Below are 18,863 nucleotides of genomic sequence, written 5' to 3' on the forward strand. Positions count from 1 at the left end.
AATCTTTGAAGCCAGACCATTTCATCGGTGCTAAGGTCATTTTAAAAATTAAAGGGAATATTAAAATTAACATCAGATAATATTTACTCAAATTTTGTATTACATATTTCAATTTTTGCATGGAAATGGCAAAATTAGATTTGCAATATTTAGGAGAGAAACCACAGTTCAACACAGACGTGCCTCAAAATGTACAAATTCATATATTTGGATTTCATTAAAAATGTATCACTAAATTTAGGGATACAATTTTAACAAAAATTAAGCCAGCATGTTTATTGTTCCAATTTTAAAGTTATCACAAAGATTTTGCAAACATTCATGGATTCAAAGTACAAAAATTCCAACAATCGTTTGAAATGTTTTGCTCTGTATGTGAGTGCCCAAGACACTGCCTACGTTCTGTGCATGGTATGAAAACACAAATGAAATTCTGAAAGGCGCAGCGATGGACACAAGCCAGAAGGCTTGTAAACACATAATCGATATCCTTTCCATTACAGCCATCTTTTGATGTGTTTGTTTTGTTCCACGGGAATATATGCATGAGTAGACATCTTACTGAATAAAAATAACTAAAAAACACCTCATAGATTGCTGTCAAATGCAAAGCATCTATAAAGAGCTATGCTACCAGTGAAGCAGAGTTCAGCCACACAAGAGGCCTTGTCACACTAGACAAATCTCGGGGTCGACCCAGGGTTGAAAACATGCAGCGTTTCACACTTGAACATTGCCAACCCTGCGTCAACCCCGAGATTGTTTGACTCAACCCTGCCTCAGACCAGGATTGAGATTTTCAACCCGGGTTGAAACTCTCACCAGGGTTCAAAACAGTAGGAACCGAAATAAGCTTGGTTTGCACGAAACAAGTGTGAAACGATCGGGGGTTTGAACGCGGGGTTGAACTCAACCCTGGGCAAACCCAGTGCCGCCATGGGTTGAGTTTTTTATTTTTCAACCCCGCGTTCAACCCTGCATCATTTCACACTTGTTTCATGCAAATCAAGCTTATCATGCTCAGTCACTACTGTTTTGAACCCTGGCAAGAATTTCAACCCGGGTTGAAAATCTCAACCCTTGAGTTCAACCCAGGGCGAAATCAATCTCGGGGTTGACGCAGGGTTGACGCAGGGTTGAAATTCTTCAAGTGTGAAACGATGCATGTTTTCAACCCTGCGTCAACCCTGCATCAACCCCGAGATTTGTCTGGTGTGAAAAGGGCTAGGCTGGGGCGGCACTGGGTTCACCCAAGGTTGAGTTCAACCTGGGTTGAAAGGCTCTAGTGTGAGATAAGCTAGATACAGTGCAGACAGCAATCTGGAATGGCACCATTATAGAATGTGATGCAATCTTTTTCTTTTTGAGGATACAGCTTCAGTTTTGTCAATTTCTATGAAACACCACCCACTGTGTGCGTGCTACAAATCCACAAACTGTATTTTTCCAGGCACACATCGTAAGGTACATGTAATGCATGCACATCAGACTCATTGGACAGTTGGTTCCACAATCACAACTGTGATTGGTTGAAACATCAATAGGCGGGGCTTAATGGTGGGCCTATTCTATGACTGTCTAGACATGCCATTTCTCAAAACTTGGATCAGCTTTAAGTTCTGGCGACATGCTTTTTGCCATTTGTAAATCAAGGACCTCAATTGTCATAAAAGAAATTGAAAAGAAATTTGATGTCCTTTTAAGGCCAACATAAGAACCTAAATTGAAACAAACACATGTTTATCAATACATGTAGTACGACCAAAAACAAATTGATCTGATTCAAGTTTCAGATGCTAATGATTGCATTTCAATTTCAAACACTGTATGTATACAATGTACATGTTTTCGTAAACTAAGTATGTAGATTTTAAATCGTCAGTTTTCGTGTTTCTGTTTTCACGTTATTTTGAAGACAGGTTCACAGTAATCTATGTAACTTGTATTTATTTCCAAGAGAGTACTATATTTGCCTAATTTAAAGGAACTTCAAATGTCATATATTACACTTGTTTACCAAAATAATACTCAACCATATGGACAATCAGCTATGCAATAAGATACCTGTATCAGGTTTAATCAATCCATGTTCCGGGGCCATACAGAATATTAATATTCATACATTCATCATGTCTGGTTCGTTTATATTGCAAGGGCCAGTGCAGCAAGACGTGAACTGAAATTTGTTGAGTGTGTTTCAGAATTACGAGACTGTTAAAATTAACAACTGGATTTTTTTTCAAAGTCTGTCAAAGTACATGTATCAACCTGGTGTTTTGCAAAATCAGTAGTTTTTTTTCCGATTTTTTGTTTTTACTGTACGATGAAAGGAAGATCAATGCCTAATTACAGTTGTTCCATCCGAAATTAATCAGAAGACGTGAATCCAAAAACCAGATGTAGCAATTTCTCTTGTACATGTGATTAAAGGGAATATACAACATTTGCAAACATCAAAAAACAAAACTACCAAGTTTTTACGAAATACCTTACTAGGATGTTGGTAAATGACAGTCTCAAGCATCCTGTAAAATTATGGCACCTGGTGTGAAGTCATTTTCAAGAAAATGGTATTTTTGTATAAATTTCCAACGGTGGTTGGCCGACCATCATTGGAAAAACCCAGCTATTTTTCAACTACTGCTCCAAATACACCATTTTTTTCTGTCCAAATTTTGTTTGCTATTGGTAACATGTTCATGAACGGGTGCAGGCCAGCTAGACTGGTTCCCTGACCTTATAATTTTCCGGCATCTATAAATTAATCCATTTTATCTTTAGTGGAGTCAAGGAACCAGACTACGTGAACATTTTTGTTTTTGTTGGTTTTTATTGCATTTTCGAACAGAAAACTTCAAACATGTCAGTGTAACAATATTTAATCCATTATAATAACCCCTCAAATATTTCATTTCTGAAAATTACAGCAAAAGCCAATGATGTACATTCCCTTTCAATCTTCTGCTTTTTTACATGTAGTTGGGGACAGTTCTGATAAGTTGAGACCTATTTGAAATGAGACCTTTTGCATTGTGGCTGTCTCAGAGGTTTTTCCTTTGTTTTTGTTTTTAATTCAGTTATAATTAATGAACAGGTTTACTCGTGACTATCCGAGTGATTCAAAAACATTGCCCTCTGGGTGCACGAGGTCTATGTAAGATCGTAATATCACATACTAAAGGACTGCCCTGAAAATGGCCATGTTTTTGAGGGAGGTGTCGATAAGTGCCAGCCAATTTGACGGAGTATCCTGCCTGTCAAGTTTTGGAGTGATTCACGGCTAGCCTAAAGTTCAGGCCCAGGCAAAATATGGTCTAACTGAACAAATTTCAAAGGTCATTAACCTGTAAAAGTGTCTTGTACTGTAGAGCAAGGAAAACAGATCTTGGATATGTCTGCAAAAGTCTAAATAACAACTGCATGTCATTTGAGTTACCAAAGAATCTGATCAAGTAAAAAATAATAACGATCTGAACTCAGCTGAGGATTTTGTTTTTTCAAAATTATGTTTTTTTCCCAAAACAAAGGTGAGAAAAAGTAAGAAATTATGTGTGCAGTGTACATATTAATATTTTTCTCCATTTGTTCACATTTAACATTAAATAAAACCATTTAGGAGTTTGTCTTTCCACGCATGTGATAATGTAAAAAAAAAAATGCTGATAGGTTTGAAATGCGAGTATGCAAACTTGCATTCAACTTTTCCCTTTTTTTCTTATTGATATCAATGACATTGAAAACCTGGAAAATAAACTCCATATATTATGGGTTTTTTTTCCCAATTCCTGCCTGTGTGAAAAAAGCTGGTCTTTTACACAAGATGATTACGCAAGCAACATCGGTTCTGTTCAGTTTGATTTTGGTTTGCAAATTTGTTCAGAACAATAACTCTGAAAAAAAAATTCATTGTCTTTAACTCTTTAACATGTTCATGTTGTCGTGTCGTATTTAGTTGCTGGGAAAATTTCTAGATGTGTGGTATTGATGGTCATATATGCAGTATTAAATAGAATGAAAATTCCCTGACGGTTGGACATGTTCATTATTTTCTCACATTATTATTATATAGAAATATGCAGTTTAAATAGTTTGAGTTCAGATACTTTGAAAAATACCACCTCATGGTCTTTACTGAATCAACTTATTTTAATTTTTGAGCTGTAAGTTTGTCATGTTTCATTAGGAAAGAACGCTGCATCTTGACGCCACTTTTTCACCATATATTATCTCAATGAAGGTCAGTCATTGCAAAAAATGTTGAAGACATGAATCTGGGACTGAGAAACATTTCAAATTTTGTGACCAAAAATTTGGAAAATGCACTTGACTCTACATAGACTTTGTACGCAACCAAAGAACTGGCGTCTGGATACTACATTCTTTCTTTTCATTGCTTTGTTTTAAAAAGTTAGATCTGCGTTTGATGAGGTACACAAACAAATCTCTTATTTTTGAACTAGCCTCACTGAGAACAGCTAAATCCAAGTGGCAAATGTTGCTGGGCTGAACAACAATTTAAAAAAAAACTATTCTAGTTGTTTCATCAAATCTGAATCAAGATTAATCATAGTTTACAGTTGTTTGACAAACTGAGTACTTGCAGAAAATGGTTCGGATTGTAGACACCGATATTTTTAGAGCAATGTTAAATATTTTGGTGAAGCACATCCAACGTGAAGAATTTTTACATAAAATATTCTGCACAAAACTGAACGTCCAGTAAGAAAAATTAGAGTTACTGATTCTACCAAATGTGGTAAAGAACTGATGGAAGAAGTGAGAAAAAAAAACCCACCATTTCTTCTTAAACTGCCTTTTGATTGATTATAGACTATTCTGCCTAAGACTATTCTGCACAAGTGTTAGAATACACCCAGGCCCACTTTTTGCTGTTCCACTAACACAGTATAGTGGAATCTGGCGGCCAGAATTAGAAGCTTTTACTGCGATGGTGTCATGCTCACGCGCATGCTGCGGGCTTTTTAAAGACCAGGCACGTGCGCATTTTGGAATTCCTATTTTCAGAACCACACATACTCACAAAAGAGATTTATTCACATGGTGCTACTGCAAACTTATCTTGTCTTAGTATCTTTCCACCATGCAAACCTTCAAATCTTGTATTCCTATTGGTCGAAGGAGCCCGGAGTGCGTGTGTATTACCTGAGCGCGACTCACACGAGCCTAGTGCCACCGCAGAAAATAGTTGCCGCTGGATTTGTCTATATTTCATTTGAAAGGAAAGGGTTCGTCATGAGTTTATCTTGTCAAAAGCCATAGTCGTTAGCATTTCTAGTGATGGCTTCATATAGGTTTGTCCTCTTTCATTTTCAATAGTGTCCTGTTTCGAAACCTGTGACTGTTTCATTAGCATAAAATGTATGGAAGCCAATACAGCAGTGTGATAGTGTAACTTATACCATGGGTTTTTAGCAGCGCTCAGCCGTTATGTGTTACCTGGTGTGGTTTATGATGCGTTTAATGTTAATGTCTGTATGTAGTCTCCTAGTCTAAATTATTTATGAAAAAAAATGTATTAAAAAAAAACAGGCAGCTATGTGTATATGCCAGTATTTTGTTATTTTGGGAGAACATCTGGTGAATTAGTTTTGATTATGATAATTAGTTTTAAGTTAGAGTGAAGTGGAGTCAGAATGATCCTTGATATTTGAGGCAAAGTTGTGAAGATGACAAGTTTATATTATTGGTTAACTTCTAGAAATCTAGTACATGGCGTTGACTGGTTCCGTCAAGGTTTTAAGTTATATTTTATGATAGTGTTGTACCTAGGTTTTGTAGTCTGGCGAAGGAGGTGAAATTGTTTTAGGTCAAGTTGTTGGGGTGTATTGGACTTGACTGATTGTTGTTTTTTCTGGAATCTGGAGAAAAACATTCAGCATGTTGGAGAAGTGAAAATAATCACACAAAGTCAGCTCTTGTGGAACGTCAGATTCGAACCAGCCAACCAATCCTGTTAGCTCGGTGGTCGAGTGGTAAGACGTCTGCACTAGAAAGCAGGAGGTCGTGGGTTCGAGTCCCACCCGAGTGATTTTTCTAACTTTCACTTTGGTGGTAACACACTGAGTATACAGTGTTTATACGTTAATGAAGGGCAAAACCTAATATTGATCTTGTGGAACTGTTCAGCGATGACTGCCATGCCATTCAGGGAGAACAGAAACATTTCTCAGTCGTTTCACGCCAAGGAAACAGAGGATAAACGACAGCCTCATGAACTCCGGACAGACTTGACTTTATACCATCAACAGAGATAAATCTAAGAGTAACTATTTGGGAGAAGGATGAGATTCAGTCATTTGCTTTCCTAATCAATTGCAATTTGAGAAAAACCTCGACAGAATTTTTACAATTTGTGAGCGATTGGATGCATGCAGAGTTGAAACTATCTGAAGTTGTTTTATTTAGTTGTTTTCCAATTTGACATAGTTTTTAGAGGGATGAACTTATTTTGTGAGGGCTTTTGCGTGCAAATAAAGTTATCTTTTCCCTTTATGAAAAACCTCAATTTTGACTTGTTTCCTTCTTTCATATCTGTCTGCAATTTAGAAATCGGAGTGCTTAGAAAAATGAGAAGTCATTTCGATTATTACAATTCATTTCCATTATTGTTTATTTACAAAAATATTTGCAAAAACTGAACAGTGACCAATATCTGTCTGATTTTGTTCTAAGCTGTCAACAAAAGACCTTGTGTTCCATCTTGAGCTGTATTCACTATGGTACTTCTTTTTACACGTAAATTATTTAAAATCTATCCAAAGATGTTCTGAACCAAATGTGTCTTAAACCATTTTAGCCATGCTCCCATTGGGGTGTTTTTTTTTCATATTTGGAAAACCTACAGGGACTTTACCGTAGAATCACAAAATTAAGTCCAATGGGGACGACCGATAAACTAACGTACCTGTCAAGTTACCGCAACCATAGATTAACATGGACACTAATTAGTCCAATGGGAACAGCCCAACCTCGTTCCCATGGGTACGAGATCTTGCTGCGCCATGTTGTTTCCCATCATGCCCTGCGCGATCTCAACCCCTGGAATTCTGTAATTTAGATGTGTCAAAATATGGCACATTATAATTAGGCTGCAGTTTATCCGTTTTACGCGCCGACGCCATCTTTAAAATGTTGAAAGTTGTGTTTTTGAAGAATCAATGCTTTCAAACCTAAGGTTTGGACGTTGCGTTATTTAGCAAAGATTTGTATTAAAGGTACGTACCCCTTTCGTCCCTTTACAACCGCAGATACAGGGTTTTTTTGAGCGAAAAACGAGGCTGCCATAATCCATATTGTACAGGCATTGCGCAGTTTTGAATATTCCTACGTGACGTGACGTGCACAGCACGCGAGCGCATTATGGGCGCGCCCGGCGTGCAATCTTCGCGAAATGCCCGCGCAGTACGCTCTGAATAGCCAGTCAGCATCGTTTACGTGTGCATCACGGCCAGGGGTTAGTGAAGGAACGCGCACGCGCCCATGGAGTCGAGGCTGGGAACAGACCCACATTGTAAAACTACTGCAACCACTTGTAAAATGCCTCGCAAACAATGTCACTTCCTGTCACATGTCGTTACACAGCAAACATCGACAGCGTGCGAAGAACGATAATTTTTAGCTGCGGGATAGCAGCTCAACAAATCATCATGTACGTCTCTCCGTTAGTTAGTAACAAACGTTGACATTGTCTATTGCTCCTACATATTTTGACCGATTTTCAACCAAACTTTGTCAAAAGTATCAGTAGCCCAGCCCCAACATGTCACATGCCCAAACTGAGGTCAAAGGTCATCATGGGGTCACTGGGGCCAAAAACCTGATTTTTTTAGTTTGACTCAAAACACTACTTCCAGAAATTACATGGCACAATCACGTGACTCATGCATGAACACGATTCCGTCGGCCCGCAGCTTCCAAGATTTTTCCGATTGAGGTTGTTACAGTTATTATTAGCAACTGAATTCTACAAGCATGATTGACACTTGCACAAAAATTGGTTCAACTGCAACACAACCAAACTGATCTCAAAAAGCAGACCAAACAGCGCCTCAGTTGTTCATTGTACAGAGTCTCCATAAACAGAACTCGTTGAATGCAGTACCTTTTTTCGTTGAAGCAAATGACGGGACTGAAAACCTTTGCAGACATGTTTTTTTTTTTCAGGCTTACCGTCATTTCGCCGGGTCGCCGCGCAGACGTTTGACTTCACTCATGAACCGCTGAACTTTGGCGAAGTCGGGATCGTGGTGCCACAGTCCGTTGTGCTTGAAGTGCGACCCGACGATGAGGGCGCTAGCACCGAGATACTGCTCCAGGTTGTCGATGGTCACTCCGGAACCGACCAGGACTGGGATGTTGACAGATTTCTGGACATCTACAATTAGCCAAAATGACGGTAAACTTAATGACCAACTTTTCAACTAAGGTGTAAATCTTTACAATCAACATTGGAAAAATGAAAACCATATAGTTTGGTTTGGTTTGGTCAGAGTTGTAATGACTCAACTCGAGTCGACTCGAGTCACAATTTTTGGTGACTCGACTCGACTCGAGTCCCTAAGGATAAATGACTCGACTCGAGTCACTGCGAGCTAATGACTCGACTCGACTGGAGTCCCTCATCAGAAGACTCGACTTGACTCAAGCGAAGGCTAATAAGAGTCGAGTCCCAAAAATAAAACCACAACTTTGCGAAAAGTATTTGCAATGACTTACGGTGCAAAATTTATGCTCACTTCGCTTTGTGAATAGCAGTCATGTATTATACAACATGTCACAGACTCCCACCTCATGGTTCTAGAACGCACAAAATGCTATCCACGAACCAGATTTTTACACAAATTTTCTAATTCGCTGTTTCATCATTGGCTTTGGGCGATTTCTTATAAAGCTCTTGGATTCGAACGCTGGCTAAACTTATGGCCTCCTTTTATAAATGTTGGTATATAGTGTTCAAATATTCGTGACTCGAATTGACTCAAGCTAAATGTTTGACTCGACTTGACTCGACCCTTGGACCTAATGACTCGACTTGACTCGAGTAACTTCTTTAAAATGACTCGACTCGACTCGAGTCACTTCTTTAAAATGACTCGACTCGACTCGAGTCACAAAAATCAGTGATCGTTACAACTCTGGGGTTGGTATATGGTTAAACTTTACAATCGGTACACCCATTACAAATTACTTCATGGACAGGTGATGGAGGGGAAAAGATGTTGCAACAGAAAAATACAGACAACTCATTGCAATATATAGTGAATCAAGCACTTCAGCCAAAACAACAAAAAAAATATTCCAGCTATTAAAAGAACAAAAAATTATTACTTTAATAACACACAGGGGCTCCTCAAATATTAGGCCTACATCAGATAATAGCCTGGAAAAAAAGAGTATTTAAACTTAAGCAATGTAGCAATCAATTATGCATTTTAAAGAGGAGCGCTCACCGTATTTGTTAAAAATTTCTGGTTTACATTATATCTACAATTTGTCTAGTTCAAATTCTCAGAGTTGGAAGCTTAAGTTGGATTTCTCAGGGTTGAGCAGGACAGAAGCATGGTGCAACCATCCAGAGTTGTAACGAGTCACTGATTTTTGTGACTCGAGTCGAGTCGAGTCATTTTAAAGAAGTGACTTGAGTCGAGTCGAGTCATTTTAAAGAAGTGACTCGAGTCGAGTCGAGTCATTAGATCAAAAGGTCGAGTCGAGTCGAATCAAATATTTAGCTCGAGTCAATTCAAGTCACTATTATTTGAACACTATATGTACCAAAATTTATAAAAGGAGGCCATACGTTTAGCCTGCGTTCGAATCCAAGAGCTTTATAAGAAATCGCCCAAAACCAATGATGAAACAGCGAATTAGAAAATGTGTTTAAAAATCTGGTTCCTGGATAGTATTTTGTGCGTTCTAGAACCATGAGGTGGGAGTCTGTGACACGTTGTATATTTGTACATGACTGCTATTCGCAAAGTAAAGTGAGCATAAATTTTGCACCGTAAGTCATTGCAAATACTTTTCGCAGGGTTGCGCTTTTATTTTTGGGACTCGAGTCTTATTAGCCTTCGCTCGAGTCGAGTCGAGTCTTCTGATGAGGGACTCGAGTCGAGTCGAGTCATTTGCTCGCAGTGACTCGAGTTGAGTCGAGTCATTTACCCTTTGGGACTCGAGTCGAGTCAAGTCACCAAAAATTGTGACTCGAGTCGGACTCGAGTCGAGTCATCGACTCGAGTCATTAAAACTCTGCAACCATCCAGTTTCATTGCCGGAAGTCCACAATAATATAAATATTTCTATCAATTTTGGAAAACCCATTTCACAAGGGAAAAATTTGTTGGTGTGTTTATTTCATTCTAACTTACAAACAATCCATTCCTCACCTTTTATTTCCTGTTGGCTAGCTTCTTGACCCGTAGCACTGCCGGTTACAATGACTCCATCGCTACCAAAGAACTCGGCAGCTAACGCTGTCTCAGTTATCCCAACATCTGCTGTGATGGCATGGGAGCTGCCGCAATAAGAGTAACAGTCATGATTAGTCCTAATCCTTAAAGATGCATCCTCCATGCTATTTTTGAGTTTCATCCCAAAAAACAGATTCCTTTTCTAAATTGCTAATTTCCTGGCAATACAAATTGTATTCACTTTTGAGTGAGACATCGACCTAAAAAAAATCGGCCCACATTTAGTTGTTAAATTATTTGTTTACAATTTCAAATTATTGGCTGTCGGACACTAATTTCATTATTGACGGGTAGGCTGGTTCCTGCCCCCAAATCACTATCAATAGTGTATGGACCGGGAGCCAGTCTGCCCGCAAAGTGGATCTGTTTGTACCCAAAACAAAAACCTTTTTTAAGAGGGTTGCAGATGTCCAAAAAGGGAAAAAAAGGAGGTTTTTGGGTTGGAAAGTTGAAAATTTACTTATAGAAAATAATCAAATTTGTTGAAGAGCGTGCGGAGCGCAACTTTAAAAATCCATCAAAATCCATCAGAAGTTTGGAGGATTTTGTAAGATTGAGGAGGGTGAGTCCAACCACAATTGTTTTTCACAGAAAGCTTGCCCGACGCAACAACATGCAACAGTTGTCAAAGAAAAACCGCCTGCCAAATGGAACATGATCTAACAGGTCAAAATTTCCAAGGCAAATGTGCCTCAGAGTTCATGGTTGCCACCTGCAGCAGGATACAACTGTGGCATTGTTAAAGAGGTTGTGGAATGCTCGAAGCATTTCCGTCATTTTTCGGGTATATGTAGCCTAAGGTGTGATGAAATAAAAACGGCTTTTGTTTCTGTCATGTAATGAACACAAAAGATACTTTTGAGAGCTGTTTTTCAGGTCCTGCTTCGACCCGAACGTGCAATTTGTGTAAAAGTCGTCGTTGGGGGCAGCAAACAAAACATAGTAAATCGTGACGTAATAAACAGGACTCCCTATGCAGCGTAGTATAAACGAGTCCTGTTTACCACGTCACGGTTTTGCTGATTTTACGAAGAACCCGACGACTGTTGATTTCAATTATGCACTCGCCGACCAACAAATTAATCGATGAATTTCAGTTTCATAAACATATAAACGCACATTACAAAAGAATGGGAGTTTGTCATTATGATATATATGGGTCTACTCTACAATAAAAAAAATATAAAAAACAAAACGACTTTCAGCATTCCACAACCTCTTTAATGTAACTAGCTCCCATTGTCGCAGTGACAGTTGATGCACTGGTGCAGATAGCCCAATGCAGAAAGGTCCCACGGACTTTAACACCATTTGCACTGTTTTTTATCTGGCGGGGTGAGGGTCAAGGTACAAAGAATGAAAGAAGCCAATAGATCTTTATCACGCTGCCACCATTTCAGTCGTGTTCCCTATATCCAACAACAGTACTGAATGATAATGTTTTTTGTGCAAAAAGGAACCAGACCATTTTTCCTTCCTGCTTCGCTTTGGCAACATTGATTTGAATGGGACAAAAATCAAAGGGCTGCAAGATGATAATGGTCTATTCCATGCAAACGTGGACATGCGTCATTCCATTACCGACCTCAGTATTATTTATATTCGTGAGCGAAAAGAAATTTTTCAAAAAATGAAAGTGAAAATCAAAGGTGTTACTCCTTTATTTCCACTTTCAAATTTTTGAAAAATTCTTTTCGTTTATGAATTACGAAAAACAATGAAAAATCTTCCCCTCAACGCGACCTCCTCCTGCTCACTCTATCCAACACTCACCAGTGTTTCTTCTTGATGTCCGTGAAGACTTTCACGTTCTCGGCGCCGATGTTCTTCCTGAATCGCAGCAGTTCACCGGCGCAGGAGTTCATCAGTCCCTCGTCACCGACGTGAGAGAAGACGAAACCCTCAGTTCGGATGAAATCAAGACCTATATCAAGACAGAGTCAAGTCAGGGCTAGCAATATAAATGTAAAATTTGTTAAAGGGAATATACATCATTTGCTTTTGCTGTAATTTTCAGAAATGGATGGAATTGGGGGGTTGGAAATATAAAGCAAATATAGTTACACTGACTTTTTGGAGGTTTTGGGTTCGAAAATGCTATAAAAACCAAGAAAAACGATCATTTTCCTGTAGTCTGGTTCCCTGACTCCATATAAGAAGAAACAGAGCAGTTTACATACATTGGGGAATTGTAAGGTCAGGGAACCAGTCTAGCTGGCTCGTACCCGTTCATAGATTTGTAATCGATTGCAAACAAGTGCAATGGTCAATTGGGGCCAGTATTTGAAAAAAAGCCAGTTGTTTCCAACGCTGATCGGCCGATCAGCGTTGGAAATTGATACAAAAATACCACTTTTCTTGAAAATGACAGTATACCAGGTGCCATAATTTTACAGGATGCTTTAGACTGTCATTTACCAACATCCTATTAAGGTATTTCGTAAAAACTTGGTAATTTTATTTTTCGATGTTTGCAAATGTTGTATATTCCCTTTAAAGAGGTTGTGGAATGCTCGAAGACATTTCCGTCATTTTTCGGGTATATGTAGCCTAAGGTGTGATGAAATAAAAACGACTATTGTTTCTGTCATAAAATGAGTACAAAAGGTACTTTTGAGAGCTGTGTTTCAAGTCCTGTCATGCCTGTATCGACCCGAACGTGCAATTTGTGTAAAAGTCGTCGTTGCTGGCAGCAAACAAAACACAGTAAATCGTGATGTAATAAACAGGACTCCCGATGCAGAGTAGCATAAATGAGTCCTGTTTATTACGTCACGATTTACTGTGTTTTGTTTGCTGCCCGCAACGACGACTTTTACACAAATTGCACGTTCGGGTCGAAACAGGACCTGAAAAATAGCTCTCAAAAGTACCCTTTGTACTCATTTCATGACAGAAACAATAGTCGTTTTTATTTCATCACACCTTAGGCTACATATACCCGAAAAATGACGGAAATGTCTTCGAGCATTCCACAATCTCTTTAAGATTTTCAAATAAGTGTGTTTTTAAAAGACATTCTCAGCAAATTTAACATGGGAAAAAAGCACCCACTTCATCAGCGAATAAGCAAAACATCTCAATGCCCAAGTATGTAATGATGGTTCCCTTCCCCTCATTTTCTAATTCAGAATACAATGCAGGGACAGGGAACCAGCCAACATGGTTCTAGTTGTTAGTTTTTGATTCATACTTCCCTCAAATGTGATTGGTATGCAATTTGACGTCGTGCGACATTCAAGGCCAACTTTTGCCGGTGTTGAAAATGTGTTCAACTTTTGCAAATTTCCTTTTGCATCGAGAATGGTCTGGCTTTAGGCAAAACTGTACCTTCAGAAATAGTGTTCACAAATGTGACCACTAATAATGAGGAATAACCCCCAACTTTGACTTTTCACATTGTGTATATCATGTTAAAGCACAAATCATTGGCTTTCCAATGATACCACATTTATTTCTGTAGTTGAATTTATTCCAAAGATATGACGCAGGAACTTCAGCAGTGTCCTGCGAAGTTTCGCTAACCTCATTTCGAGAAAAACGGCTTTGAAAAAAAGACACGAATTGCGCTGCCAACAGCAGTGAAAAACGTTCTTCGGTTTTTCCACTTTTGTGGGTATTTTTGTCCCCAACAAAATTATGGATACCTTGGCTACTCAAAAATACAAAGCAATTAATTTCAATTTTGACACGATTTTTCTTGTATATCCAACTTCTGGTGTCGATTACTCAAAACAAGGTTTTTGGGGACATTCCTCATTTTGCCTCAGTAGGTCACAAATGTGAGTGGATAAACACTGAACAGCATTTGCAGCATGTACAGGTTTCCAAAAATATCTACAAGTTATTTCTGAAACAATGACTACACAAGGCTAAGGAGGATTTTTGTGTCGTTTATTATTGACAGCTGAGACTAAAAAAAATCCCAAAATGCTCCGGTGCCCCTGGCTCAAAAAAACTTGAACTCTGACGTCATCCACAAAATAACACATACCTTTGCCAACCCCAACCCCCAAATCTTTATTTCTCAATTATTCATCAGTGTTGCAGAAATATCTGTAGATTTATTCCCCCTTTGCTAGCCTTTAAAGGCATATATAGGATCATTTGCTTTTCATGCATTTTTTCCGTTTCCAATATAACACCACTCAAAATCCAAAGAAGATGTTCCACACCTAACCTGTTGAAGTTTCAGCTCAGTGGACATTACACTTTCGAGAAAACAGTGAAAAACTACGCACATCCTTTTGATCACGAAAAACGATTTTGTCAATATAGCTCTTTATTTCCAACGATCATTCATTGGACTGATCGTTGGAAATCACCTACATTTCTTGATTTCTTCTAAGTGACAAGCAAGCCAGACGGAATCATTTCACTAGGTGTTAATTAGTACCAGTACGGTTTTTAAAACCATCCCAAATCCTCCAAAATCCTTTTTGCAAATTGGAGGAATTTGCAGGATTGCGGTTACATGGCAAAAGTGCGCTGCTGATTTCGGAGTACGCACTGTGTCAAGGTCTTGGGCCGGACCTTGTGTTGTTTATGCTCAGCCGTGCATAAATTCAGTCTTTGATTATACTTGAAAATAATCCGCGCTGCTCCAGGATGTCACTGCCTCTGCCTCGGCCTATTGACAGTCATAGCAGGAGGATTTTGCAGGATTCAGGCAGTGGTTACCCCTCCATGGACCATATTCAAGAAATAATGGAGAAATTTGCAGGATTGAGGCTATATGCTATTTTTCCATGAGGCCAATTGGAAAATTTTGCAGGATTGAGGCTACATCTTAGCAAAAAGGCCTAGGGAGTTCGGGTTAATCCAAATAAGATTTTTGATTGCTTGTTGGGGTTACTTTTGGATACATGCAAACGATCCTATATGCCTTTAAAGGGAATATACATCATTTGCTTTTGCTGTAATTTTCAGAAATGGATGGAATTGGGGGGTTGGAAATATATAGCAAATATAGTTACACTGACTTTTTTGAGGTTTTGGGTTCCAAAATGCTATAAAAATCAAGAAAAACAATCATTTTCCTGTAGTCTGGTTCCCTGACTCCATATAAGAAGAAACAGAGCAGTTTACATACATTGGGGAATTGTAAGGTCAGGGAACCAGTCTAGATGGCTTGTACCCGTTCATAGGTGTGTAATCGATTGCAAACAAGTGCGATGGTCAATTGGGGCCAGTATTTGAAAAAAAACCCAGTTTTTTCCAACGCTGGTCGGCCGACCAGCATTGGATATTGATACAAAAATACCACTTTTCTTGAAAATGACAGTATACCAGGTGCCATGATTTTACAGGATGCTTTACACTGTCATTCACTAACAGTCCAGCAAGGTATTTCAAAATGATTTGGTAGTTTTATTTTTTGATGTTTGCAAATGTTGTATTTTCCCTTTAAGTGATCTTCTGATAATTCCCATAGGCCATCTATCATCACAACTCTGTTACCAGTCCTCTTACTGTAACTAACCTGCTGCATGCGCAACAGACAACGCCTCCTGGTTGGCGCCAGACAGAATCTGCACACCGCAAGGCATGCTTGGACACACCTCCCGTACCTTGCAGGCCACTGCCGTCATGCTGGCGGTGACCTCTGACCCTAGCCGATCAGCTGGTAGGTAGGGCACATCGTGCATGTTCTCAATCATTATACCATCCTATAAGGTCGTAAACAAAATTGGTTCAGCGTACAACAGTCTATTGCAAAAGTCTACCTCTTGATATGGTATTGGGATGATTTAGGAGAAGTTTGACAGTTCATAACCTACCACACCTGCTTGACTGTAGCCCTCTGCCTCCTTACAAGCTAGACGGATGATATCCCTCATGGCTTGGGTGTGCCTCGGACTGCCTGTTTATATAAAGACATTCCAGGGTTTATACATGTTTCGGCTAAGAGTGAGCCCCCCCCCCCCCCCCCCCCACCCACTACCCACGAAAAAAAAAACCCCTGTATTTTATTGAATTCTGGGCCTTTATCCAAGTCAACCCTTCCCTTTTTAAACCCTATACCCTCCAAGATCCTTTAAAATTCTTTGGGAGGCTTTGGACGATTTTGATGGACTGAGAAAAGGTATATCCAGTGACTTTTGTGATTTGACACCAATTGAAAGAGTTGACATAATATTACGTGCCACATGCTGCATACTCGTTGACAGTGGGGGGTTTTGTAGGGTGCAGCAAGATGTCTTCTTAAAGAGTTCAGATGTCTTTATTTCGTCTACAAATCTATGGTCTTCGGATAAGTTTTTGTTGCCCGATCGGTGGATTTGTGCGATCGCACAGAAATGCGTTTGCATGATAAGTCGATCCTGTAGGAAATGTCAGACTTTTTTTCCCTTTTCCCGATAATTTATAAATAATCCTTCAGTGCTGTGAATAAGAAAGACAATTGACAGCGCGATTAATGATGGCAGTGCAATCAACCGATAGTGCAGTGGGATTGGGTGATAGCAACGGTCCACTAATTGTGCCCAACGTATATACTTACCCGGTAGAGCCTTGACGTGTATCATGCCAATAACAACGCCATGTGTCCGTCCAAAAAGCTGACTGAACAACGACAGAACGTTTCTAGACATTTTCACTCTTCCTCCTATTACAATGATTCTCTTCCTGAGATAAACTACAGTTGCTGCATCTTGGAAAAATCCTGTTAAAGCACACAATAGTAATGATAGTGTCACGCCCCAACTATCGCATCGGTCCCAACTATAGTTGGGACTGTCCCAACTATAGTGCGGCAGTTGGGTCGGCCCAACTATAGTTAGGACTGGAGTTGCGCCGGATGCTTCATGCTTGATAGATCTTGTTGTTGGATTAAATGTTCCGCGGCGCTGGCACCGTGTATTCGTCGTGCATGCATGCCGCAAGGCTGGCCGGTCACGTGGTACTGCCTAGTTGGATCATGGAGAAATAAAACACACATGTGTTTTATTTCTCCATGGTTGGATGAGTTGTCCAGCTGCTGGGTTGATTGCCCAGCAACATTTTGCAAAATTCAAAGATTGCCATGGCCGGCCAACTAGTATAGATGGGCCCCACCCATAGCTAATGTCAAAGGTCCCAAGTAAAGTCGGACAGTATGTAACAGAGCTGCCTGTAGGGAATGTTTAATAGTCGTCGTACATCAATGTAAACTATAGTTGGGACCGCCAAATAAAAATATTGCGGTGGCCCAACTACAGATGGTCCCCACCCATAGATAATTTCATTGGTCCCAAGTAAAGTCAGATGTGTATTAGAGTTGTAGGGAATGTTTTATAATCGTACAACAATGTACACTATAGTTGGGACCGCAAAATAAAAAGATTGGAGTGGCCCAACTATAGATTCGCCCCATCAATAACTAATTTCAGTGGTCCCCAGTAAAGTCAGACATGTATCAGAGCTGAAGGGAACGTTTTACAGTTGTACATCAATGTAAACTATAGTTGGGACACCGCAAAATAAAAAGATCGGAGTGGCCCAACTATAGATGGGCCAGCCCAACAATGGAACTTACAGTTGGGACCGTCCCAACTATAGTTGGGACAGGCCCAACTATAGTTGGGCCAGCCCAACTGTGGAACTACAGTTGGGACAGTCCCAACTATAGTTGGGACAGGCCCAACTATAGTTGGGACCGATGCGATAGTTGGGGCGTGACAATAGCATTATTTTAACTAGTCTTTGACAAAAATCTCATTCAATTTTTTTATTCAGTCACACAATAGTACAGTGTATAATAGCCCGATTGCGTCTGGCCATACAGTACTATCGCAAACTCTTACAACAGAGCTTGCGATAGTACTGTACGGCCAGACGCAGTCGGGCTAAGTGATAACCCTAACCCTATAAACCCAAAGTAGTCTCTTAATGTTGATAAATCTAATTTGCGACTTTCTTACTCACTTGTGCATTTCTAACTCCCCGTACAACCACACCGCACTATTTTTTTTTATTAAACTATTGAGTATCGCCTATCATGATGTAACTTGCACTGCTGCATATGCACTGACTGACAACAGACAAGTCATGCAAGTCTGCGTGCTGTGCTCAAAAATTGCAAAACAAGAGTTGGTTTATACTCATCAATTTCTTCTTTTATGGCAAAAAATCACATCTGCTACCCAGCCAGCACATTCCATAGCATTCACTGAATACTAATTTAAATAGATAGCTGAATAATTATAGCTTTTAATACATATTTTTGTTTTACCTTCAGATCGCGATCGGAACTCCGAAGTGCCTTGCTGTTCTGTTGTTCCCCGCCCCACACGTGTACGTCTGCGTGTGCACCACTTCCGTACGTATTGCATGTATTGAGCAATGCATGTAAACAAACCGCAATGCGGAAGTAACGACAGCCAATCACGAACCTCG

The 18,863-nt window shown here is 39.6% G+C and overlaps 1 protein-coding gene across 1 annotated transcript; it reads right to left on the bottom strand.

The window, feature by feature from the left end:
- Positions 1-8,179: 8,179 nt before the first annotated feature.
- On the bottom strand, positions 8,180-18,754 carry LOC119739242 (uncharacterized protein F13E9.13, mitochondrial-like). The gene is made up of 7 exons (XM_038214099.1): positions 18,700-18,754; positions 16,990-17,151; positions 16,268-16,350; positions 15,970-16,156; positions 12,261-12,411; positions 10,404-10,531; positions 8,180-8,395 (listed from the first exon to the last, which is right to left on the bottom strand). Exons 2-7 carry the CDS (start codon positions 17,078-17,080, stop codon positions 8,193-8,195), a joined length of 843 nt encoding a protein of 280 aa, XP_038070027.1. The 5' UTR covers positions 17,081-17,151; positions 18,700-18,754; the 3' UTR covers positions 8,180-8,192.
- Between the last annotated feature and the right edge of the window lie 109 nt (positions 18,755-18,863).

Source organism: Patiria miniata, unplaced genomic scaffold, assembly GCF_015706575.1.
Source record: "Patiria miniata isolate m_02_andy unplaced genomic scaffold, ASM1570657v1 HiC_scaffold_30, whole genome shotgun sequence".
NCBI classification, from domain to species: Eukaryota; Metazoa; Echinodermata; class Asteroidea; order Valvatida; family Asterinidae; genus Patiria; species Patiria miniata.

Coding starts and splice junctions, on each gene's coding strand:
- LOC119739242 (XM_038214099.1), bottom strand. CDS start 17,080: ATGTCTAGAAACGTTCTGTCGTTGTTCAGTCAGCTTTTTGGACGGACA. Junction 16,351..16,989: donor ACACGTCAAGGCTCTACCGG/GTAAGTATATAC, acceptor TTATATAAACAG/GCAGTCCGAGGCACACCCAA. Junction 12,412..15,969: donor GTCTGTTGCGCATGCAGCAG/GTTAGTTACAGT, acceptor GTCTTGATATAG/GTCTTGATTTCATCCGAACT.